The sequence below is a fragment of the Anopheles merus genome, chromosome 3R (genome assembly GCF_017562075.2).
Source record: "Anopheles merus strain MAF chromosome 3R, AmerM5.1, whole genome shotgun sequence".
Classification (NCBI taxonomy): Eukaryota; Metazoa; Arthropoda; class Insecta; order Diptera; family Culicidae; genus Anopheles; species Anopheles merus.
In genome coordinates, this window is record NC_054084.1 from 13,657,116 (window position 1) to 13,682,047 (window position 24,932).

Consider the following 24,932-nt stretch of genomic DNA (forward strand, 5'->3'; position numbering starts at 1 on the left):
CATGTGGTCATAGCTATCACCGGTGTTAGCCTTACCTTCAGCTCTTCATTTTCCTGATATAGGTCGGCCGTTTCCTCCGGCACCAGTCCGATGCCGTTCAGTGAGAAGGACGCCGTGATGCCCCGCTTCCGGGCCCGCTGATCCCACTGGTCACCCTGGCCGCGCAGTATACGCAGCACTTTCGGCCCGAACACGAGCGCTATCGTGACCGAGGTGGATAGCTGCGTACGTATGAAGCCGAGCAGGTATTTAATATCCGGTCCAGCCTGCGGAAAAATGAACAAGCTGCGAAGCGAGGAAGAATTACAAAGAAGAAGAAGAAAAAGAAAAAGCGGAGGATTAATTTTTCAGCTAAAATCACCCTCACTAATGGGCAGGAGAGCAGGGGGAAATGGTTGAGTGTTTAAGAGCTTCAGCCGCAGCAGGCCCCGGCTGGAAGGTCATTTCGGCAGCTTAAAACGAGTCAGGCCAACTTACCGGAGGCAGTAAAACATGCGTAGGAAGGGGGATCGGGAGTGACATAAAATTCGTCGGCCCTGTTAGGAGACTAATCGATACTCACTGGAATGCTACCATGGTCGTGTTGACCAGGGCAATGTTGTAGATGGCGTAGGAGATGAGCTTCGCCTCGTTGTATAGCGATTCGGCGTTGCGCACGTTGTAGCAGACGCGTATACCCCAGGCAAGAAACAGTACCTCGCCGATGGCCAAACTGTGGTCCCACCAGTTGTACGAGCACTGCTTGAATATCAACCCGTACTGGTCCTCGATCTGCAAGAGATGGGTGAGAAAGAGAGATAGAGAAACGGGCAAACGAGAGTGGGAATTTAGAACTCTTCACACAGACAAACAAAAAAAGACACAACAAAACATTCGCTTTAAGATGCTGGTAGCTGGAGCTGAAAATCACATAAAAATGTTGTTTTTGTACGGTTCTGTGCTTTTGTTGGTGCTCACACTTTTATAGCCAAATGCTGTCTGCAGTCTGTTGATGCTGAGCATGTTTTTATACTGCATATAATCGGATAAAAATGGAATAAATTGCAACATTAAACAGTCGTTAGCGCGGTTATGTCGAAAATTAACTTTAAATTGAATTTCTATACAACCATTTACACGGTGCTACAATAAAGTTCTTACTTGGTGTATCAAACTTCCTAAAGCATATAAAAGGCTTTGTAGTTGACTTATATTCAGTGGAAGCTAATGTTGAATGGTGGTACGAGTGTTGTAAGATTTTTTAAATTATTTTATCTTTGGTACATTTGTAGCCTGTCTTTTCCCTTAATTATGGGTAGGTTGAAGCAAATTTTAGGCTTAAAAGAGGTGTGGTAATTTACTAATAAAATTATGTATTCGTTACTGGATATGAGCGTTACATTATAGAACAAAATGTGTAACATTGCGGGACTACGGCATGGAGTTGGACAGTAGAAAAATATTAATTAAAATTACTTTCGTGAGGCAATAATAATTAAAATAATGCTTTTTTTACTTTCAACAATAGTTTAAGTCATAAAGAAAATATGCAATTATCTTTGCATGCCGCCTTTGCACCTATCGCGGGTCAAAGGCCAGCACCAACTGCAGCATGGAAGCTGAGTTGCGTGCAAGAATGCTGGCTGCCAACCGGTTGCCATTCTATAGCCTGAAAAAGCAGTTTAATTCAAATAACCTGTAGCAACGGACGAAGCTCGAGTCACTGCCCTGGGTGAAGCGTATCAAGCTGGTCAGGCTCCGGTGTAGTGATGGGACAAATGAAGCTTTTGTCGGAATCGATTCCTCCTAGCTCCGAAGTATTCTGGAATCAAATCCGGATAGTGTAGGTCTGGAATCGGTTTCCAGAATCGATTCTGGGATTGGAATCGGCTCCGGAATTGGCTTCGAAATCAGAATCGGTTTCGGAACCACAATAGGCTCCAAAATCAGAATCGGCTTCGAAATCGGAGTCAGTTTCGGAATCTCCATAAGAATAGACGTTTGGGTCCAATGATTGCCACGTATTGATTGCCGCAAATAATCCAAATTTACTTATAAACGGTACATTCTCATGTGAAGATTTCCGGATTGATTTCACTTCTGAAACTTCATGCAGGATTTCCCACAATTTATTGGTCAGTTTCCATAATTTTTTGGGCTGGTCTCACGATTTTTTCATCGTATCCCATAGGTTTTTGGTTCGTTCCCATAATTTATTGGTATCGTCCGATTGGATATCAATACAATTGAATCAAATAGTTCTGGGAAAAAGCAAAAAAATCGTGCGGGAAATTGATGGGAACCAACCAATAAATCGTGGGAAACCCTGTATTTCAATGCAAGAACTGATTCTCATTCCGGAGCTAATTCCAATTCTGGAGTCACTTCTGATACTCCGGTGGGCTGACCATGGTACACCACTACTCCGGTGGGCTGACCATGGTACACACATGGAACCGGACGAAGAATCAAGGTTTTCGCAATGCTAACGTGGAACACTTCAGCAATGTGAGATATTTCGTTGATTTCGAGAATGTATTAATGCTTACAGTGTTTTTTGCGAGTAAATAACAGTTTTGGTGTATTTTTTTCTGATTCAGGATGCAAAAAAAAAGTAATGAATTCATCACTAAAAATAACACATGCATAATTGTATGCTTTTATCTTAATATTTAATTTAACTGAGGCATAATTTAAAGGATTTGAAGTATTTTGCGGTAGCTTTAAACAAACCATTATGCTTTAAAAAGTTGTTTTCAATTGTTAAACCCAACAGAGGAAAATCCTGCCCCATACATTTACTAGGCAGCAGCGAGAGCATTAAATATTTATTGAATTTTAAAATCAAAGCTGTAGAGCTTTTCAATTATTCGGATCGCAACGAAAATTAGGCTCTGATTTATACGCATACCCGTCTCGATAGTCCTAACAAGTGCCAGACGCATCCTTAAGGCTGACAGGCAAAATGAGCTGACAGTAACCAGTTCCGAGGAACAAGCTCCATTCATTTCCAATCATTTGTGTGATGTATAAATTATGTATTTCCTAACTTTATTTGATGATATTTCTTTTCCCGGCAGTTGCGCTGTCTAGCGCACATAACTCGCTCACTAATAGTTTACCTAGATTTCGTTCCCTTACGTGACCCAATCAAAGTCCCAGTAAAAGTTGCTCGCAGATTCGCATCCAGCCGCAGCGTAGTGCCGGGGCCGGGAAACCCTAGCGACGTTTATAGGCAAACATAACAAATAAAACGTGCTGGAATGGGTCTTCCTTCCCGAGCCCATTGCCTGGCCCTTAATGAGGGGAAAACAGAAATCTACCCACGCAGCCCGCGAAGGACAAAGAGAGAGAGAGAGAGAGGGGGGGGGGGTTGCACGTTAGGCTCACCGGCACCGTTTTGCACCGCACCGAAAAGCATCCGTAGAGCAGACGTAGGTTGTCCGCGTACGTGCTAAAACAGCAACGCCGGAACAAGTTTGGTGATAATGATTTTATGGCTGCCCGGAGGAGTAATTAAGCGGATTATTAAAAATGTATTGCTCGTGCCCGATGTGTTGTCGAGCTGGCCCGATTTACACGGTGGCCGGTAGAAACGGTCAGTGGGATCGCATCGGACAGGGTCGATTCCCGCAATCAGTTGGGGGAGGTACCGTACGGAGCGTTTCCGGTGGTCGGTGGTGCAAGGTAGAGTAATAATAACCCTGCTGCCCTGAAATGCTCGCTCGTGTGCCGCTTACAGGTTGAAACGTTTGGCGTAAATTAGGAACGATAGAGAATTCTATTACACCCCAGCGGTTGCTCATTCTACCGTCGCATAATTGCGTATGTGGATGTCCCTTTTCGTGTCCTGCATGATGGTAGAATTAAATTTCAATCGTATACGTGTGTGTGTCAACTTACCCGTTCTGCGGTCGGTGGTGCCGACAGTGTCCAGGTGCCAAGGTAGATAAACATGACCAGCAGTATCGGGACCATCCACTGCAGCAGCTGCTTGTCGGTGAGCTTCACCTTGTGCGCGGACTTGACGCGGTAGGTCAGCGAGACGCGCCAGGTCTTCATCAGCAGCGCCGTGTACGTCACGCAGAAGCCCATGTGCCGCGTCCATTTGGTGGCGATGCACGAGTAGGTGTCGAGGATCGGAAAGATGGCCGCCATCTCCAGGTACATGAAGGCACAACCGAGCAGCGTGATGGTGAGGAAGATTGGGCTGGCCACCTTGAACACTTTCACCTTCCGGTGCTGATACATGTACAGTGCGAGCACGACGGTAAACCCGGCGCACATGACGGAGAAGGTGAGCAGCGTCGTTCTGTTCGCGGTCGGCGTGGGAGAATAAATGCGATGTGTGAGCGTGAGTTTCGATCGATTTGTTAGCATTTCAATTGAGCGTCATTTCGTAGTTTAATTATGGGGGGTTTTGGATTTAACTGAACTGTACATTTAATCATAAAAGGGAATTTAGCACGACATCACAACGTCACTCGAACTTGGAGCTGTTTTCGAATGCGATGAGAAAGATGTACCGTACAATATTGAGAAAAAGTGTATGTCTCATTTCCATTTGCTACTGAAGTACTGGTAGTCCCCGAGATACGGGGTGCAAAATCGCAAAATTCCTAGTCGCAAAATGCTTGGCGGTAAAATCCTAGGTCGCAAAATTCTTCAATGCTACGAAAAGTTCTACAAGATAATTTCAAACAATTACTCTACACTGCGTAAAGTTAGTTCAACTAAATTCGTGTTAAGCGTAGTAACTAAAGATCCAACGACGAAGTAATTGTAATAGTATTGCGTAAGTAAATGAAATTTTAAGCTGAATTTTAGTCTTTCTATGAAATCTGATTGTTAGGATTGAGAGCAGTAGGAAAACAATATAGTCTTTTCCCTAGATACGCGGTCAATGTGTTCCCGAGGAATCCGCGCAATTTACTACTTTTATTCTTTTATATTTACATTTACTACTTTTATATACTTTATCATTTGTCTGACACGATTCGTGCAGAAAATGCTGATATTTCTGGCTTTTTAGCGGATTTTTTTAAATCAAAAATACAATTGCTAAATTCATTGGACAATGCTTGAAGCAAATTGAATTGATTTGTTCTGTCGAAGGGGCCCTTCACGATTATAGGGGCCCTTTCCGTTTGAAGTTAGTAGGCTGAAATTTCAGCCTGTCAGCTGTTTGCATTGTATAGCAGTTTTCGAGCAGCTATCTATGTGAGTATAATATACAGGTGGGCTTATCCCAAGGTGTATGAATTTAGAAGGCTGATTTTTATCGCTTCTGCTTCTGAATGAAGATTTTAAGAGTGGTTTGAGTATTCGTCAAGCCTCCAGAAAGCTCGTTGGAGCAAAAGTTTTCACTCGTTTTGCCAAAAAGTGATGTTCAAAGTTGGTAATAAAAAATGCTATGAGACCACCTGGACTACATACACTTTGATTCCAGATTCCACCACCTGATCTCTTTAATGCACCTTGGGATAAATGTAAACAACACCGTGTTTTCGAGCAGGTACTCGAATCTAATTCTAGCTTTGAGGCTAGAATGATTTAGACTGAAAATTGCAAGCTAGTTTTTTGTGTGGTTTTGTATGGAGTGTTTACATGATTTCAGCCTCCAACTGTCCCACTCCATACAAAAAACTAACTAGAATCGTGAAGGCCCCCATTTCTGGTTTTTAGCGGATTATTTTTTTAGCAAAAATATATTTAAATATTTAAATTCATTGGACAATGCATGAAGCTAATTGAACTGATTTGTCATTTGTTCTGTCAAATTTAGAAAACGTATGTCGAGAACCGCGTTACTCGGGAACATACTGTATATAACAACCTCAAATAGTGTAAGTAACAGTAAGAAAATGAATAGAATATTCAAATACAGGTTTATTACGGGGTAAAAATTAAAACAGTCAAGATAAAACAGCGACGAGCGAAAAGAAACAGCACATTCAAAGTAGAAATCAGACTACGTTAATGGTCAGAACCTCGCAGCATGCGGCAAGAAATGAGTTTTCTAAATTCTCTACCTGTTTGAGGTATTTTTATGAGATAGGTTTGAGGTATGGGATACAAAAAGAGACTGAATTAGGAGCTATTTGCGTGTTAGTCTGTCGGTCAATCATCTTCAACACTGAATACATACTGAATAACAAATAACGAGCTCTTTCCTCTTTTTTTTTTCTCTCACCTGAAAGCCCAATTGTAGCTCGCCAGGCAGGGTTCCGGTCCGGTGCAGGTCGCACAACCGGGCGCACACCGCACACACACAAACACCTCCTTGTAGTACGTGCTGATGTTGTCCCGGTACTCCTGGTACGCCACCTCCATGATGCTGCCATTGAACCCATCCGGATGGCGGAACGAGTAGAACCCGTCCTTGCACCGGCACTGGTACGCACCGCGCGTCCATCCATTCACCACCGTCTGCAGGGTGGTGCCACCGGTCAGCAGCACGCTCGGGCCACCGCTTCCGTTAACGATGCTACCCCCGAGCGGCACCAGCGGCCCAGTCCCGTTCGGGCCGACCGCTAGCGACGCGGGGCTGATGACGCTCGTCACGACCGGCCGGTACTCGCACCGCATGCTGTGCACGTGGCACTTGTGCGAACCGTGAAACGCCTCGATCTGGCGCATCTGCTCGTCCTCGCCCAGCTTGAGGTTGCGCACGAACGGGTAGTACTGGCGGAGGTGCTGATTGTAGCTGAGGATTTCGAACCGGTTCGGATTGTTGCACTGGTTCACCTGCAGATCGCTGATGTCGATGTCGATGCTTAGGAAACCGCGAATGCTGTGGAAGGGGGCAGAGGAAAAACCCGAGCAATGGTGGGTTGCGCCAGCGGCATTCAGCCGGAAGAGAATAATTACCCGTGTCGGCCCATCGGTGGGATGGCGACGCTGTACGAGAGGATCCACTTCTTCTGGCCGCAGGAATAGTACGGGTAGGTCCACCAGCCTTTGTAGGAAATGTCCGGCGGGGTCGGTGTAAACTTGGGCGACCTGAGACCGGGCGAGGACGTTTCATCCTCAAACCTAGGCGCAAAGCAATCGTGGACAGAAGGGAGGATGAGTTTGAACACAGCAAGCAAGGAACAACCATTCACTCTACCTACCACGGATAGCTGGGGTCGGGCTTGGTGCCGATCGCTATACCTTCCGCCTCGATGCGCAACGGAGCGCCCATACCGCCCGGTTCCTTGTTCCACCAGACGGAGTTGGTGAGCAGACCGTCGGTAACGTTGATCGACAGAATGCGCGCACTGGTGACGTACGCGTCGGACAGCAAACCCTTCGCCAGTGCGTCCAGCAAACCTGTGCCAGGGGGAACAGAGGACAGAGGGGTTAGTGTACGCGGTCGTTTGTTGTACAAACAATCAATCGGAATCACTAACGCTGGCACAAAATCTGTTGTAATACCATTGAGAGCTTATCGGAGAGAGATTAAATCACAGAAATAGCATTCACCTCACGCTTGTACAGCCCTATTAATCACGTCCTATTGCTTGTCAGGTAATTGTGCTTAGCAATTTTGTGCACCAATTATATGCTGCTTAGTGCAAGGATATCGACGATTATTGGCTGAGAGGGCTAGAGCAAAGCATTGGAATTGTTCGTGCTAAACTGGTGGAAACATATTATTGTAACGCCACCGAAAGGCTTCCGTGGAGCGAACTGTGAATCCTACTGTGGCACTAGACGTCCAACCGCAACAGGTTTCTTTGTGCTGCGCGGCACAATCAGCAACATCATTATTGGCAAACAATAATAATGCCGCCGGTGCCACATTTGCCCATTCGCACAAGTGATGAGTGGGAGCGGGAGCGTTGGGGGCAATTTTCCAACCAGTCAATCACTTCAGCTTCAGGAGAAACATCTTCGAGGTTATTAGATTGATTTCTCGAGTGTGATTAGTGATGGAAGGCTGCTCGTTTCTGTTGCTGAAGCTCATTAGACACATGCCACCGTTCCACCGGAATCCAAACGACCTCTCTTCCACCCCAGAGCCCAGAAACACATAATCTTGCCACTCTCGACGTCATTCCCAACCGGGGTAGTCTGGGTAGCAAAAGAGAGTCGGAAGGGCGTGATGAACTACGGAAGTTTGCTGATTGCGTCACACGAAGGTGCCACCGGGAACGGGCCAAAACTTTCGCCTCCTTAGCCCGCGCGCGTGTGTGTCGATGTTAATTATTAATCGTGCACATCTCGGGCATTTCCCACCGCTCCGTACTTACCGTTGTGGCGTGACACACCCACGTCCTGCAGTACGACCGCGGCCAGATCCGCCTTCTGGCGGGCGCCGGTGTAGCGCTCCGGGTTGAGCGTTATCTTTAGCGGCCGGTAGAGCTTCGTCAGGCAGAGGGCGCCCAGGTTTTCCGTCGCGATATCGTGTATTGTTTGCAGAGAGTCTTCGATCGCTTCCTAAAAGAAATAGGTAAGAGGGGGGAGAATAGTAGAGTAGGAGGCAAAGGCAAACAAACGAGCCAACCCGGCCCAAATGCGCACTAGTGACGAGATGATAGTGACGTACGAAGCGAGGTCCGCGCTGGTGTGTGCGCTACAGAACGCGGTCTAGCGCGAAAAGGCGTTCTCTCTGTCTCGGAAGGTTTATTTGATCCTATTTTCTCTCCATTGTTTGACGGTCGAAATGATGTAGCTTTCAATGGAGGGAGGTGGTAGAGCTCCGGCTGTCTTCGTTGTAGTAAAAGACCCTGTGATATTTAAACGACCATGACCGGTTTGTTCTTCATGATTATGTTTACCTCACAAACTTTATCGTCGTTTCGAGCGCGGCAGGGTTTTATTTTGAAGTTTTGCCCCGACTGTTAAAGCGGAGATGCTGCACTAACCAAAGAGGCAGATAGGTTGACGCTGAAGCGTAACCGCAAACGGGTCGAACGGAACGCCATGGGAGGCAGCCATGAAAAGGTGATAGTTTAAAATTCATAACCTTTACTTTGGCAGGGCAAAAACGAAACTTGTAAAGCATTTCAAGGGTGTCTTGCTTTTTGGACGTGTCTCAGGGTTTGGGGATAATATTTTCCCGAAATAAATAATCCTCTCCCAATGGTTGACATGGCAGGCATGGACAGTCATGACAGGATGGCAGGTTGTCTGTATAGAATGACCAGACACACCAAGAGGTGAGTGATTGTTTTCATCCTTTGTTGGGCTCGGGTCCTTAGCATTTTTTTCTCTTCTGCTTCAGCATTACTAAATACTACAGGGTGTTTCCGTACAAAAGATGGTTCACGTTTAGCTTATAGATTTAATTTTTTCATTACATCTTATTTTGTGCACTAAATAATAGTATCAGCTGGTTTGAAAATGTCACTTTTCCAAGAAAAGTTACAACAAGCAGATTAAATTAGTCATTTTTAAGCTAAGTTTTATAGTTGCAGATTATTTAATTGAATTGTACTAATTAGCTAATTAATCAATCAATTTAATTTAATGTTTTACAATATTTATTTAACCAATTAATTTTAATTTATTTAAAAAATGCTTTAAAAATACTGCCACTTTGGATTTTGAAACATGGCTAGAACATTTTTGTTTCAATTCCAAGCCCAGGAAGACGCGAAATATCTTTCACTTTACATGTTTTTTTCTACAACCTTGCTTTAAAAATACTCGTGAGCTGAAAGCAGTTGTATCTTGTTATTTTATATCATATTTCCAATTTTTCCTTGTACTAAAACCCCAGGAAACTACCCATTTGACATTTTCGAGTTCTAAAATCGGGAATTCGTGCTATTTTTCTTAAACTGGCACCGTAAACTTCCCTTAAACTGCGCCAGTTTAAGGGATTTTTAGAACAAGACCTTTAAAATCGACTGTAATGTGACTTTTTCTTTACTTTCTTCTCTGTATTTAGGAAAATAACGTTTTCAATCCTTATCACTGGTCGTCTAGTAATTTAATACCAAAATAACACTTTTTTTTACAAAATAACGCCGCACGAAATGCACCTTCTTTTTTCTCTAAATATTAAAGCAAATGAATCCTAAACGAATTGGACGCCGTCATCATCCAATAGAAGAAGGTCATTCGTATGCACAAACGAAATTTTGACACTTTCTATAAGGTTTATCACACACAAATCTACAATTTATGGTTTCTAGGGCGCCGTTCGAGCAGATCACGGTTCAAAATTTAGAACAAATGTCACATGGGTACTAACGAGGAAAAGAAGCATCAAGGGCGGGCTAAGATCAATATACTGAACAGGATTTTAACTCATCGATTGATTTAATTCATCCACTTACATCACTGCATAACTTCGGCAATATTTTGAATCTATAAACTGTGCACTGACCAGCGAAATGAGTCCAATTGCAAGTAAACAACCACACACATGCACACATATGTTTCACAGCAACTGAACTTTAACACACACATTAAATCGCTTTATGCAAAGGCCATAATAAAAAACCTTTTTGGGGTGAAACATGTAGAGCAAATGAATTACCCGTGCATACAAAAACATACTTCAACAACACTGAAGTGGCCGGTTCTGTGACCGTGTGGTTTAGCCCACCAAACTGACAGTTTTTAGGCTTTGCTTGATGTAACTGGATTTTTAGTACAATAAATTGGTGGCGTTTTTGGTATCTTTGTTATTTGGGCAACTATTAAAAGTTTTTGTGAAAATCAAGCTTTTATGTTGGCCGCATGAAACTTGTTTGTGATCATAAAACCACCAATAAATGAATGAGTTATGCCTGAGAGCTAGCGTAAATACCTTTAATTAACAATTAAACACCATAGCACATCATAGGCCGTTCGTTTGCCTTTTTGAGCACAACATTAGACTTTACCAACAAGTATTGTCTTTAGTTTTGTTACTTTTCTGAAAAAAATAAATACTGAAGCTCTTAAATGTGGCCAAAAAAGCTCCACCAGTTTGTTTGAATTTTGTCATTGAATATGTGCTGTTTTTTAAATTAATTTCAACCATCAAGCAAACATTGCACGGAACACCCTTTATTAAATGCTATGAACGCTAGCACTTTAAAATATAGCAGAGATTAAGAAGTCTAAGCCGTGTTGACCGCAGATGATGTGAATCAAAAGTGGTAGCGCAATCTGGAAGGCTCCACCAGAAGGCACCATTCCTTTCATTCATTCTGTCACAAACCTCTACCCCGCAAAAGCGAACGGGGTAGAGTGGGAAGCAGCGGTTTGGTGAGTTGTTTATTCATCACCGAAACCCCAAAGCGATCTGCTCTGGTTTGATTCCCAGTGAGTGAAGCGGGAGTGAAGCGACACATCGAGGCCACCTGGACGGCACCGCCCCACCGGCCATTCCGGCTGATGGATAGAGCAGGTTGAGCGATGCGACATTTGCTTCTTTCTCGCTCCTTGCTGCGCCCTGCTATCACCATGCCTACAAGTGTGACGGTTTTCTGATCAACCGTCCTACCCCGGCGAGTACCGAGTGCACTCATCATCGAGAAAGAGGGACTCGAAATGCCAACAAGCTGCTGGCAGGCATTCCAGCATACCATGTGCTTCAGTGACTTCACTCCATCCCGAAAAAAAAAAGTGCTGTAGTGCGGATGGAGAGAAGGGAAAGCTCTCCTTTTACCTTTGTAGGAATCTACCCGCACCCACCAACCCTCGCGATGCATCCACAAACGCCGCCGACCGAGATTTAGCGACTTCTTTAGCCGCCATCAAAAGCACTGCTTGATTTATTCACCGGGAAAGAGGGAGGAAGGAGTCAAAGAAAGCACGAAATGAAAAAAAAAAAAAACATAAGGGACAGCACACAAAACCCCTTTTCTCGCCTTTTTTCCCTTTTGAATGGTGATTCGCTTGGCGCCTTTTGCTGCCCTTCCCGGGAGGCACGTTTATTGAAATGCCCCGTGGGAATGCTGATTTTCTCATCTTCCTTCCATGAGCGTGTGTGTGTGGCACACTTTCGACGATGCGCAGAGAAACTAATCAACGTGTCGAATGAAATATTAATCGAGTTCTTTGGTCGGCACGAGGCGGCTACACCGGTGGCCATGGGGAATGAGGGCCACAGTTTTGTTGTTATCTTTCTTCCCGGTTCCACAGCACGGAGCGCTTGCACAACACGAGGACACGGGACGGACAGGACAACGTCTATCGATTAGCATCCTTTTCTTCTTGTTACTTTCCTTGTTTTTTTTTCTTTTTTTAACACAATTCGACGCACACTAACCCACATACATACACACGCACAACTACACTTCGATAGTTTGGATGGAGAAGAGAATACACGCTGTGCTAATAAAGCACGAGGTTGTGCAGAAATTGGCTCTGACGAGATTTTGTCTTCCAGTGCGGCACCAGGACGGATGCGGTTAACGATCGTGATCACAGTGTGTGTGTGAGTGTGTGAAGAGGTGCAGGGTGTGTAGGGACGGAAGGACCGAAACAAGGGGCGCAATGTCCCCGTTCTGAAAGCGTAAACGCTTATCGTATGCCCGGTTTGAGTACACAGAAGGCGCAGGCACAGGATAGGAAGCTAATTTCCGTACGTGTATGCGTGTGTGTGTATCCATGTGTGTGTATGTGTGACGCGGGGTATTTAAGTGGCTTTGAGCGCTAAATAAGAAAAGGATGCCGTTTGAAGCCGTCTTCACCAAAACGGAAACGATTTTGGCCGTGCCGTCTGGCGAAGAAGCAACCGTGTGGCGTGTGGAAAAGACACATTTTTTTCTGTTCGGTTGGTGGTAGAGGAGGTACCAGCAATTGGGGGTAAGGATTCGCATGATGTCGGTCTGTCGGTCGCTCGATTGTGCCGGCGCAAAAGAGGAGCCCGCTTAACCTCACATCATTCGGCTTTGACTGGCTGGCTGGGGTTTGAATATTTAATGCAGCCAATTCCCCCGTTTTGCCGCGGCCTGTGCCTGTGCAAATACCGGGGCGGTAGAGCGCGAGCTTTTACTTAAACTCGACTGTGCTAAACCCCGCCGGAAGGGAACTTCTTTTTAGAGGATGGTGAATGTATTTGATGGGACTGTTATTTTCCTTTTTTTTGTTTGAAAATACCCTCACATCTTTATGCCATCCACATGTGAGCATTGCAGGGCAGTACTGTTGCTTTACGACTTTCTTTAAATATTGCACGAGCGCGCGCTTCGGTCCGTGGCGAAATGCGCATCGCAAAATTTGCACGACCTTCTATTAAAATCCGACAGCAGCCAGGGTACGCATGTCATTACGTACATTAACCTGCCCCTCCCCTTGCTCTCGTTGCAAGGGAAAAGGAAAAGCTGGAGGGCTTTTCCGTTGTCTTTTGCTTCTGCGAATTACTCGAAAACGCTGTCCCCGCTGTCGCGGATTTTTCGGGATGAAATTTATTTATGAAGCACAATCTATTGCCGCTTTCGCTGCTGCATATTTAATCGCATTCACCTGACGCTGCGCATTGGGTAGAACGATTATGGCATGTTTAATTACGAATTGCTCTGACTCGGAAGTTACGCTTTGTGCAGGTGTGTTGGGACGACGTTTTGGAAATGTTTCCATATGGAGTTCGTCGAAAAGAAAAGCAAAAAGGAAAGGCATTTGTACCGGTACTTGGTGCTAACTTGGTGCTACTTTGTGGTTAATGGGTGAGCATTCGAAAGGAGAAGTATTTTACTGACTTGAACGTTCTGGGAACGCGAGCTAATCGTACGTAATTATTGTGCCACAGTGTGTCAAATTTACTCATTATCAGCAAATGAGTTGTGGAAAGTAAAACAAATACAAGAAAAAGCATTCATGGTCTGGGCAGCTGAGTACAACGGTATCAGAACCATAGATAGAAAATAAATTACTCTTTTATTGCATTGGATGTTTAAGCTGAGTCTAAATCAAGTGATTGCGGTGCGATTTTTAATATTAGCTTTAAATCAACTGGAAACATGGTGTGAGAAGTTACTGGTAGATGTTTGCCAATTGAACAATATATGAGTTTGTTTGTGAATTATGGAAAGAATTGACTTTTCCATAATGCACTATCTAAATACAGTAATCGTTTAAGATCAAAGCTTCGTCATGTAAATGATCATTGGAATATGTAATTTCCTATTCTGAATCCCATTGCGCATTGCTCGCAAATGGAATTCAGAAGACTTGAAACGTGTAATATTAAAAACGTTTTGCTTTTATGTCATGCACACTAAAGCAAATCGCTGATTAACCTTTGCTGTTGTATGTAATTTATTTGCAAAGTACTATTTAATGGTATGCGAAACGCATAAGAAGCACTCACACTTCAACCACACGTACAAAAGGTAGGTGTAACTTCATTTCAGAAGACCCTTTCTGGGACTCGCTCAGCTTTATTTTCTCTTTGTCAACTAATGCAATAGAAAAATAGTCCAACTTCGAATGCTGAATGGAATGTTAAGGCCGGGGTACATTGTCCTTAGTCGCTAGCGTAAATTCCGATAACCAAAAAAAAAGCTTCCAGCAGCCGCCGACAGATGAGCGAGTGAAAAACGAAATTACACTAGCGAGTCAGGAATTTTAGTACACTTTTGAAAACCAACATTGGGGCCCTTCACGGTTCTAGTCAGCTTTTTTCTATGAATTTTGACAGTTGGTGACTGAAATCATGTAAACACTCCATACAAAACCACACACAAAACTAGCCAGCAATTTTCAGTCTAGATTATTCTAGCCTCAAAGCTAGAATTAGATTCGAGTACCTGCTCGAAAAATGGCAAAACAAGGTGATGTTTACATTTATCCCAAGGTGCGTTAAAGAGATCTGGTGTTGGCATATAGAACCAAAGTGTATGTAGTCCAAGTGGTCTCATAGCATGTTTTTATAACCAAATTTGGACATCACTTTTTGACAGTTGACAGACACTTTTTGAATACACACAACACTCTTAAAAAAATTCATTCAGAAACAGAAGCGATAAAAATCAGCCTTTTATATTCATACACCTTGGGATAAGCCCACCTGTATACTATATCTACTTAGATAGCTCCTCGAAAACAGCTATACAATGCAAACGACTGACAGGCTAAAATTTCAGCCTACAAATTTAAAACGGTGGTCCCATTATTCGTTCCACAACGTCAATTCTAGTTTTGTAGGTAATTTGAATTGTTAATTTAGCTATATAACAGATACGTATATCGTTCATAGAAAATGAATGTAGTTCCGGTTTTGGCTGTATAGTGGACATTTAATGACCCGGAATGTATAAGCTACAATAATGCCCAGGAAATTTGTGTTTAGTTGGCATGCTTTCAACTACCCATGTAAAGTTAAAGAAATCCATCCATCTCTTAAGGCCGGGCTACATTGATCGTACTCGCAAGCGTAATTTTGATTTTCACTAGCGCATCTGGTGGCGGCTGACCGAAGCATTTTGCCAAACAATTTGGAGCCGCTCCAGAAAATACGTTAATTTTCTATGTTTTTTACTTTAACTGGAGTGAAAAAGCTTTGCAATTGATACATAAATATGTTGTGCAAGTATTTCAGCCGTTTTTGCAATGGAAAACGATGGAAAAACTATTTAATTTTGAGATCCGGCATGACCATTTCCTCGATGACCAAAAAAAGCTTCCACCAGCCGCCGCTAGATGCGCTAGTGAAAATCAAAATTACGCTTGCGAGTACGATCAATGTAGCCCGGCCTTTATGCAATATGATATGACAGCGGACGGTAAGCTCTACGATCAAAGAAGCCAAATTCTACAAACATATTTGAAAAGTTTCACATGAAAGGCCCAATATATAAATCATGAGTGGTAAACAGTGTGTAAGTGCTATGACATATATGAACGGTGAAGAGCTACTAACTAGACAGCAAAGAGTCGCATGCAGTTCGCGAGCCTTACTTTGCCGATCACTATGCTATGTATATTGTGAGAAAACCTGGTAAAAAGGTCACATATAAATGTGATTGATCAGTCAACAATCAGTAAACTTGCGGCTACAGCAATAACAGCAGCAACTATTGCATTTCATTAAACAATTGAAGTTGAATAAAAAACAAAATTAATGAAATTATCACATAAAATCTTGGCTGCAACAGTGTTTGAGTGAAATATTTGCTTTGTATTTATTTTTATTCCTACCAGCTACTAGGCACCTCCATTGCCAGAAAAAAGGAAGGTGTTGTAGTTCTTCGATATCATGTTTCAGGGAAGTTGTTTAATTTTATTTGCAGCACTGGATAACTTTCTTCAAGATGAAATTATAAGAAGAAATAAAAAAACAATCCTTTTCTCTTTTGCTCTACGAAAACGACGCCCTGTAACGACCTTTAGCACCGCATTACCCGGCCTGCTGGTAAGCAAATTTGAACGTTAAGCAACATTTCCTAAAGAAAGAGAAAGACCCAAACGCTAGACACGCTTTTCCACGAACTGTTAATTGAATGAAACATTTAATTAAATAAAAGCTACGGTTTCCAACGCGCGAAGCATCACGCCGTTTTTGCACCGCCCAGCCTTCGTACGGCTGCAGTAAAAGGCACGTTATTTCACTGACAGCGGCACGTTTTGTAGGGACGCAAATAGCGAAACCACCTTCAGAAGTGAAATAATTCTGCGCTCCGCGTTTTTGCGAAGCTCGTTTCCTGATACAACCTTTTCCTATTTGGCTAGTTACAGTCGTGCTACACAAAGATGTGCATACAAACAAAAAAAAAAGGAAAGGGAAAATCTGTTGCACCAGCTGCCATGATCGATAGCAAAGTTGATGCGTTCGAGCATAATTTAGTTATCCTAATCTAACTGCTCCGAGGCGGAAGTAGTGGGCGTTTCCTCCTCTCCATCCAACCCCGGTGGGGCACAACACATTCTTCACCCACCCCAAGGACACGAGCTCTATGATTGATGGTGCTGACGATGATGCCGGCGCTGTCGATGATGGCAATGATGGTGGTGTGATGGGGGCTTACCTCCGTCGGTGTAATGGTGTGACGCTCGGTGTAGATGGTCGTCGTCGCTGGCCCAAACATTCCGTCCTGCTCGAGCAGATTGGGCATACCGGCCGCACCGGCACCTTCATCGCCGATCCCGATGCCGCCACCGCTGCCGATGCTACTTCCATCGCTTGTTTTTAAACCACTTGACGGGACAGAGCCGGCGCACCAGCTTTGTGCTAACAAATTCAATATAATGACGGTTCTCCATCTCCAGGCTATGGCTAACCAGGGCCATAACGCAATTTTATGCATCGCGATGAGTCATGGGACCTGCCGGATGGGAGAGAGAAAATGAGAGAGAGAGAGAGAGAGAGAGAGAGAGAGAGTGAGAAAGAGATGAGAAAATAAAACACAAACATTGCGAATGAAATTTTGCTCCACTAATGGTTTTGTGTGTAATAGAATTTATCGGTAGCTAGTAGCGAAGTGTTTTTTCCCTGTTACTGGGTCGGTTTTCCTGCTCCTAGAGTTTAGTAGTGGGTAGCTGTAACAGGGATGGGGATTGGTGTGCAAGAGGAGTTTTGAAATTTAAAACAAATAAGCAAAAAAAAAAAACGATGTCCAATATCGCTTTACCAGGCAGACCGTTTGCTGCACCGATGTTGAATACATACCGAAATGGATTCAATATTTGTACATGGGGCAGGAAAAAAATCGATGCTATAAAATGTGGGAGAATGCTTTTTTTCTCGTCATTTTCCGATTAAAACCACAACCTTGAATCGTTATTTTTCCCAATCGCAAACCAGACACGGTGGAACCGGGACCGGCATCAACGCAGTGGTGAAAGAATAAATACACGTCAAAAGAATGCGAACAGAACATTTTACTTCCGTTTCATTAAGCCTGAACGCGCCGCCTTTCGTCGTCCTGAGCGTGGGTAGCTGAATGCCAGAGCGATTAGCACCACTGCCTGGCTGGCCCATTCAGGCGCACGGTTCGTTATTATCCATCGCTACACACACACACACGAGGCCCATCTTCTCCGTTCTACCAGTCAGGGAGGACAGTGCTAAGTAATGGCAATGAAATAAAGACAAAATCTCTAACTCAGGGTGACCGGGTCTATACATTCCCGTGCGTTTTCGCAACGGGAACGTCTACAGCCAGAGTATTGATAACGTTTTCACTTCACAGCGAGATTTTTCTAGCCCGATAAAAAGGAGCCCACGCACACCACAATGGTGTGCCGAGTGTGCGGTGTGAAAAGCGAACCATTCTGCGCTGTGTTCTAATCAGTGTGGAAAATAAATTAAATTTTCTTTCCACCGCTTCCACGAGGTGGCGATGGGGGCGCGCATGTGGCGGCGCAGATTGATGGTTCCAATGATTGGCCGCGGGAACGTGCAAGCGCGAGGCAGTGTGTCGAACGGACGGACACGGCCGCAATGCTTGCGCAGTCGAAAAGGCAGAGCTTTGCAGAGAAACGTGATAAAATGGTCGTGGGGAAGTGTTGCTCTTCTTCTCGCTTGTGGTACAAAATTGTTGTCACACTTCCATGCTTCAGGTAGGTGTAGTAATGGACGTGACACTCGCTGCACCCGTGTCGTGTTGTTGGAGAACGTGCCAATCTGGCGGGATTCTCGTGCCGGAAAGGGTCGGATCGCTTTTACGGATTGGGATGGAAACTAAATATGGCAAGATGGTAGAGGTTTGTTTTAATTATTTTCATGATTTTGTTATTTCATGTACCGCGTGTACGGTTTCCGCCGAGAACCGGGGCAACCAGTTGGGTAGGGTTTGTAATGCGAAGCTTTCCTAGCGCAATTATTCCGTGGAACAATTTTGAGCCAGAACATAATTAAATAGGATATGTTCTTTCTCGCACTTTAGGATGTGAGTACAATGTCGCATGGTTTGTCTTATAGCATAAGAAGATAGAATAAAACAATATGGAGAGAATTACATGCAGGTGTAAATATAAAAAAAGATTGCCGGCTGAATTCAATGAGTAACACACTAACAGATTAATTATGGTGAAACTGTATGACACAGTGTTTTGCAAAATTCTGAACAATCATGGTATATTACCATCTGTTGTAACCAGCCATTTCATACATTAATTCATTAATTAATTAATGAGATATGTCTGATTGTAATAACCAACGACAAGAAGGTTTAAAAGCCCACAGGGCTACTACTATCATTAAGTATCTGTGCAAATGAGATGAGTCTCGTACATCAATGTCTCGGCGACATTGTGCATCACTCTGAGGATCTCAAGTACCATATCAGTACCGCACGTTGTCTTAGATTTGCGTACTCCATCATTGCATGATAGAGACATTAGTGGTTATCAAATTATGTTGTCTACCTGTAGGACCGTAGGACCGGACCGAAGTTGATCCGGCTGTTAGAGGCCACCATGAACGGGGTGCAGTACAAAGTGAGAGTGTCAAACTTGACGTCGGAATCGTTCGAATCTCACAGGGGTCTGAGGCAAGGTGAAGGACTTTCCTGACTGCTCTTCAACATCGCCCTGGAAGGTGTCATTGGACAACGACATCCGTGGCACGATCCTCTACCAATATCTCCAATTTCTTGGCTTCGCGAATGACATCGACATCATCGGCAGGACAACAGCGAAGGTGTATGAGGCGTACACCCGACTCAAGCGCGAAGCAGCAAGAATTGGATTGAGAATCAATGTGACGAAGACGAAGTACCTGCTTGCCGGTGACCCAGACCATCTGGGAAGCAGTGTATTAGTTGACGGTGACAGTCTCGAGGTGGTAAAGGATTTTTGCTATCTCGGGACGGTCGTTACTTCAGACAACGACATCAGCAGCGAAATCCGGAGACGCATTGTGCAGGGGAATCGTGCATATTATGGGCTTCGCCGACTGCTGAGATCCATAAGACTTCGAGCCCGCACGTAATGTGAGATATATCGCACGCATATATCGCATATATCGAGATGATTAGCCCGGTGGTCCTCTACGGACACGAATCCTGGACCATTCGAGCGGAGGATGCAAACGCTCTGGGCGTGTTTGAGCGACGCATCCTCCGGACCATCTTTGGCGGTGTGTTCGAGCATGGAACGTGGAGGAGAAGGATGAACCACGAGCTTGCTGAGCTGTACGGCGAACCGAGCATCCTGAAGGTGGCGAAAGCTGGCAGGATACGATGGCTGGGGCATGTCATGAGGAAGTGCATGCATGTCATGCCCCACCAAGAAGGTGTTCGACAGCGATCCCCAGTTTGGCATAAGGCGCAGGGGAGCACAGCGAACTCAATGGCTGGACCAGGTGAAGAGAGACCTGACGGAGATCGGGTGTCTGCATGGATGGGAGGCTGCAGCCAGGAACCGAGCATCCTGGAGAATAATTGTTGACCGGGCCATGTCACATCGACGTGCTCTATCATGAGCAGGCCAACAAGAGAGAGAGAGAGAGAGGCCTGTACGACCGTATGTATTGAGCGTTATTTGACAAAAACAATCACACTATTAGCTGTTTTTAAACCTTACGCTCGATCAGCATCCAAGTTATAAGACCAGATGGCATCTGTTGGGTCTACTGGATGTCTTCTGCAAAGCTGATGTTTCAGTAGATGAAATTGATGTAGCCAAGCTCTTATTCAATATTATTTCGCATACTCCAGGCTATGCACAAAGTCCCCGTAACTGCAATTCTGTTAAAGTAATCGGTATCGTGCGGCTGCGTACTTCACTTGAGCAAACAAAACGAAACTGTATGTACGGTAGAACACTTTTCCAGAAAGTAGTATCACTGATGACGGTAATAAATTATACTCCAAAATATTATTCACATAAAATTACCCATATAGACTGATCCCCGAATACCTAGGTCATGCAACGTATCCTGCTTTGGGTAAATCAACAAGCCGGGGATAGCAAGTGGTGGTCTAGTTTTATACCATTGCAACCTACACGTATAACCCTTGTCCGTGCTATGTGTTCGGTTAAATTGCCCGTTCCTCCTAAGATTGCCGGTAGAGTGATATTTCTTAATTGGATCTAATCAAATGTTAGGCTGCACGTGTCCGTTAAAAAACGTTCGATTAAAAAAAAACATAATACACAACAGCCAACTGGGCAATCAACTGGCGCACGAAAAATAAACTCGGATCAATCTGAACAAACAGTGTGGAAATGTTTCTTACGTTTTGCAAATGGCTTACCAAAATAAGATACAGTAGCAGTACAATCTTTCCCAGGTCCATTCACATTAGCTCCAGTTCAACAATGCGACCCACAATATTGTTCTCCGTGCTTTTGGCCATGGTTATGGTCGGATTTATTGAGGCCCAAACGAGAATTCCTGTCGTTGTAAGTATGGATGTTGCCATGCGTTGTGCATCAGTGAATATTAATTCACCTTTCACGTAATATTACGAATTTCTCGTATTTCCTCAACAGACAATTTTCTGTAAAAACTGTTTGCACCAAAAATGTCGCTCATTCGCCCAATATTACTTCCAGTGTAGTGACGAGGTAAGTTGAACTACACGATTAACATTTCTCGCCTAAATGCATGTACGTGTGACTTTCTTTGCAGGTCATTGTGAACGGTAACGCCTGTAGACAGCGTGGCGGTTTCCATATACTAGGAAATCCGGGACTGTGCGTTGTTACTAATAAACCATAGTTTTCATTGTGATTCAGAATATGATCGCAAATATTATAAATCGATAAGAAATTTGCAAACTAAGGCAAGCGTTTTAGCTTAAGCCGGTATGATCATTACAATAGAAATTTAAATCAATCGCACACAAAGTGGCCAATACATACAACTTGCGCTAATTAATGTAACCCAAATGAGAGCTTTAAGATAAACATTACCAATAAAACGCTTGTTCGCGGAAGTTATTACGCAGAAAAATGGGGTTCACTTCGGCTCTCGAAACGTTTCATTCTGTCTTGCTTTGGATATATTAATTGCATCCCCTCAGTAAACCACCCTATGGCGATAAAGCATTACACCGTGACGCGTGCTGCTATCTATACACCCTCGAAGCACACACACACACAATCCGTCAAGAGGTCAACAAAGTGGAGGCAAAGGAAAAACACTTTTCTCCAACGGCCATCGATAGCGTGACGGGCGCACGCGAGAGTTCCAAGAAGGAAATTTATAGCCATATTCATTCGCTCCCTCCCAATATCTCTCTCTCTCTCTCTCTCTCTCTCTCTCTCTCTCTCTACCTCTCTAGCATGTCAGCTGACCGTTTGACACAAGATCCTGCGCCAATGGATAATGGTGTTCTGTGTGGGGTGTGGGGCCATAGAACCAATGTTGTAGCCTCTCTCTCTCTCTTAGGTCGCTTAATGTCAGTTTATTTATCGTTCTCGAACCATTCGTCTCGGACGGCAGCCAAAGACCGTTGTGAATGGTACGGCGAAAGGATGGTTTGTGCAAATGGATGGCCCCCGGGAGATCTCGATTGCGTGCCAAGGAACGGTTGTATAACGGCCCCGTAACTGATGATGGGGGTGCCCCACGGTCGGACGGAGCTGTCCACGTGCCCGTCGTCACTCATCCGGCTCAGCCTGCCTGCCTGCGGGACTCTGTCTGTGGTGGAAACGAAACGTTGACACAATACGCATTGATGATGTTCGTTGACGGATACGGGGTGAGCTTTGGGTTTGGGCGCACACCGAATGGCAAGATGGCGGATAGTAAATTGGGAAGCTGTAGCCGTTTGGTGAGCGTTGATATGAAAATAATTGTTTGCCACCAGACATCGTACGAGTAGGGCCCCAGAGGGTTGGGAAAAAAGGGGAAGAGGAATTGCTGACAAAGGTATCTTTTGTGGTCGGCGAACGTAAACCGAAGTGACTTTAAGTAATCATGCAAATTGGAAGAACCACTCACAAGCAGGGAGTATTAGGGAAGCTTTCAAAAGCAGCACAAAATGCTTACCCTCTGATAGAACTTGTGGGAATTATGTGTTTTAAACCCTGTTAAATGTGCCTGAGACGCAATAAATTAACCACAGAGGACATACGGTTCGGGAAACGTGAAGCCAAACCATGGCGATCGGCAATGGCAACGGATGGCATACGTTGCGCAGCAGCACCTGCAGCGTAGAGAAATTAATATCACCGTGTGGGGAAAACACTCACACCGGTACGATTCTCGTTCGAATCGGTGCCATTCTTACGTGACGAAAGATGATGATATTGGAATCGAATTGATTGGATCATATCTGCGCACGTGTACGGTTTGTGATGAGCACGTAATCGTTGCTAGTTTGCTTTGGTAACGCGACAGGTGTCGAGTGTACAAAACATTCTGCTTTGTTCGAGAAATGAAACATTTCACAGGAATTTGGCACCACAAATGATGTGTTTGAAACGTAATACATGATAGAACGGTAAGCATGATTACCGTCACGAACTATGCAAAAAAAAAACAGAAGAGAAAGTTTGAAAAGATATTGATGAGCTATATTGTAGTACATAAAAGTATTGATCTTAATATCTTTTAAATTAAACGAACTCAACGATACTAACACACTGCTTTAATCTAATTCTATAGAAATCTGATTAATATGTGATCTTACTAACTTACTTCCTTCAAATTAATTAACTTTCAGTACAGTTTTGCCGTTAAAATGATTATACGATGAAATGTTTTCTCGTTTTAGGTATCCTAAATATTATTCCATTATAACATTGTGCATATATTAGGATATGTTTAAGCAAATATTTTTTAACACATACAATAACGTTAAATTCATCTCAATTGTTAACGCAAAAGTTAGCTCAACCTGGCTATAACAAAGAAGCTTCGACGTGAACGTACAAGTTGGAGCTTATACAAAGCATATCATTCCAGAATTTAGCAATGATTCAAACTCTAAATCAGGAATCAGTTCTGGGTATTGTTGAGGTCAGCTGAAAATGTTGTTGATTTTCCTCGCATCCACTCACGCCTCATTTAGAACGTTAAAATATGTTCATGAACCAGCCAACCAGTAGAAAAAGAGACACATATTTGTAAGGGAATGCAAAGGAATTATACGGTGAAATTAAGTGGAATTGGTATTAATTTATTTATTTAGGAGACCGAGAATAAAACTTTAACCAAAGCGAAGGAATGTCAGAAATTGGATTATGTACGTACTGCTGAAAAGCTCTGAAGGTATTGCATTATTGAAATTGAAAGCTCGGTTGTTTATCTCGCTCTAAAGTTTAGCATAGTTTGAGATTAAGCACTCAGCAATTGATGTAACTACTGAGAAGCGTATCCATGGACATTGTTTCATGTTAATAGAAGGGGAAAAGTTGAAATAAGAGAGGAATGCAGAGCTTGTTAGGAATAGGGGATGATATAAACTGTTTTAATCTTCTTCTAAGGCGACCTAAGCCTAAGCCACTAATAACCTTTGCAATCGGTCTAATGGGACTAATTGGGTTCACTCATAGTAAAATAAAGTAGTGTATGGCAGCTATGTCAAGGGACTAACTCGTGCGAGTTTTCATAATTAGAAGAAACTCTTGAAGAGTTCGTGAGCTGCATCTTTTAAAGACAGTTTTGAGAATAATGAAGTTGTGCAAAGTTTAGTTAGGAATAATCCCCAGGTGATCTGCCTCAATGAGATCAAGATTTAAAGCATATGGAGCACAGATTTTATTTCTTTTACGATCGACTATGCATTCAATTAGTTTAATTTATGGAATATGTCATTTGAAAATATGTCTAATATTATTGTATTCGAGAGGATAAGATAGTTTCTCCTATTTCAAACTTTTATAAGTTGTTATTGAATCATTTCTCGTGCTCATGTTAACAGTACTTCAATTGCTGTAAATAAACGTTTCAAGCTTACGTATTGATTTATGAACAAAACACCGCGTTTATCAATGTTTTAGTGATAGAATATAGACATATAGCGATAAATTGAACATAAAAGTATATCCTACTTTATCTCCTTGCTCGTTATCAACGGAGATTGGGTTATTCAAACAGCAATCTTTAGCGTGTACAAGTAGGTTCCCCCAGATATTTTGGCTCTTTGAGAATGAATCATCTAACTTATCATTTAACCTAATCTAATCTT

The 24,932-nt window shown here is 43.5% G+C and overlaps 1 protein-coding gene across 2 annotated transcripts in view; it reads right to left on the reverse strand.

Annotated features, from left to right (window-relative positions):
• Positions 1-24,932, reverse strand: part of LOC121595263 (probable G-protein coupled receptor CG31760) — a 57,406-nt gene that overhangs the window by 2,521 nt on the left and 29,953 nt on the right. For both annotated transcript variants that reach the window (XM_041919118.1, XM_041919120.1), the window contains exons 5-12: positions 16,875-17,171; positions 8,217-8,403; positions 7,095-7,293; positions 6,850-7,014; positions 6,173-6,772; positions 3,883-4,291; positions 563-771; positions 36-285 (exon numbers count right to left, since the gene is read on the reverse strand). In XM_041919118.1, coding sequence (XP_041775052.1) covers positions 36-285; positions 563-771; positions 3,883-4,291; positions 6,173-6,772; positions 6,850-7,014; positions 7,095-7,293; positions 8,217-8,403; positions 16,875-17,153 — 2,298 coding nt within the window. In that variant the 5' untranslated portion in view covers positions 17,154-17,171. The remainder of the gene's footprint in view (positions 1-35; positions 286-562; positions 772-3,882; positions 4,292-6,172; positions 6,773-6,849; positions 7,015-7,094; positions 7,294-8,216; positions 8,404-16,874; positions 17,172-24,932) is intronic.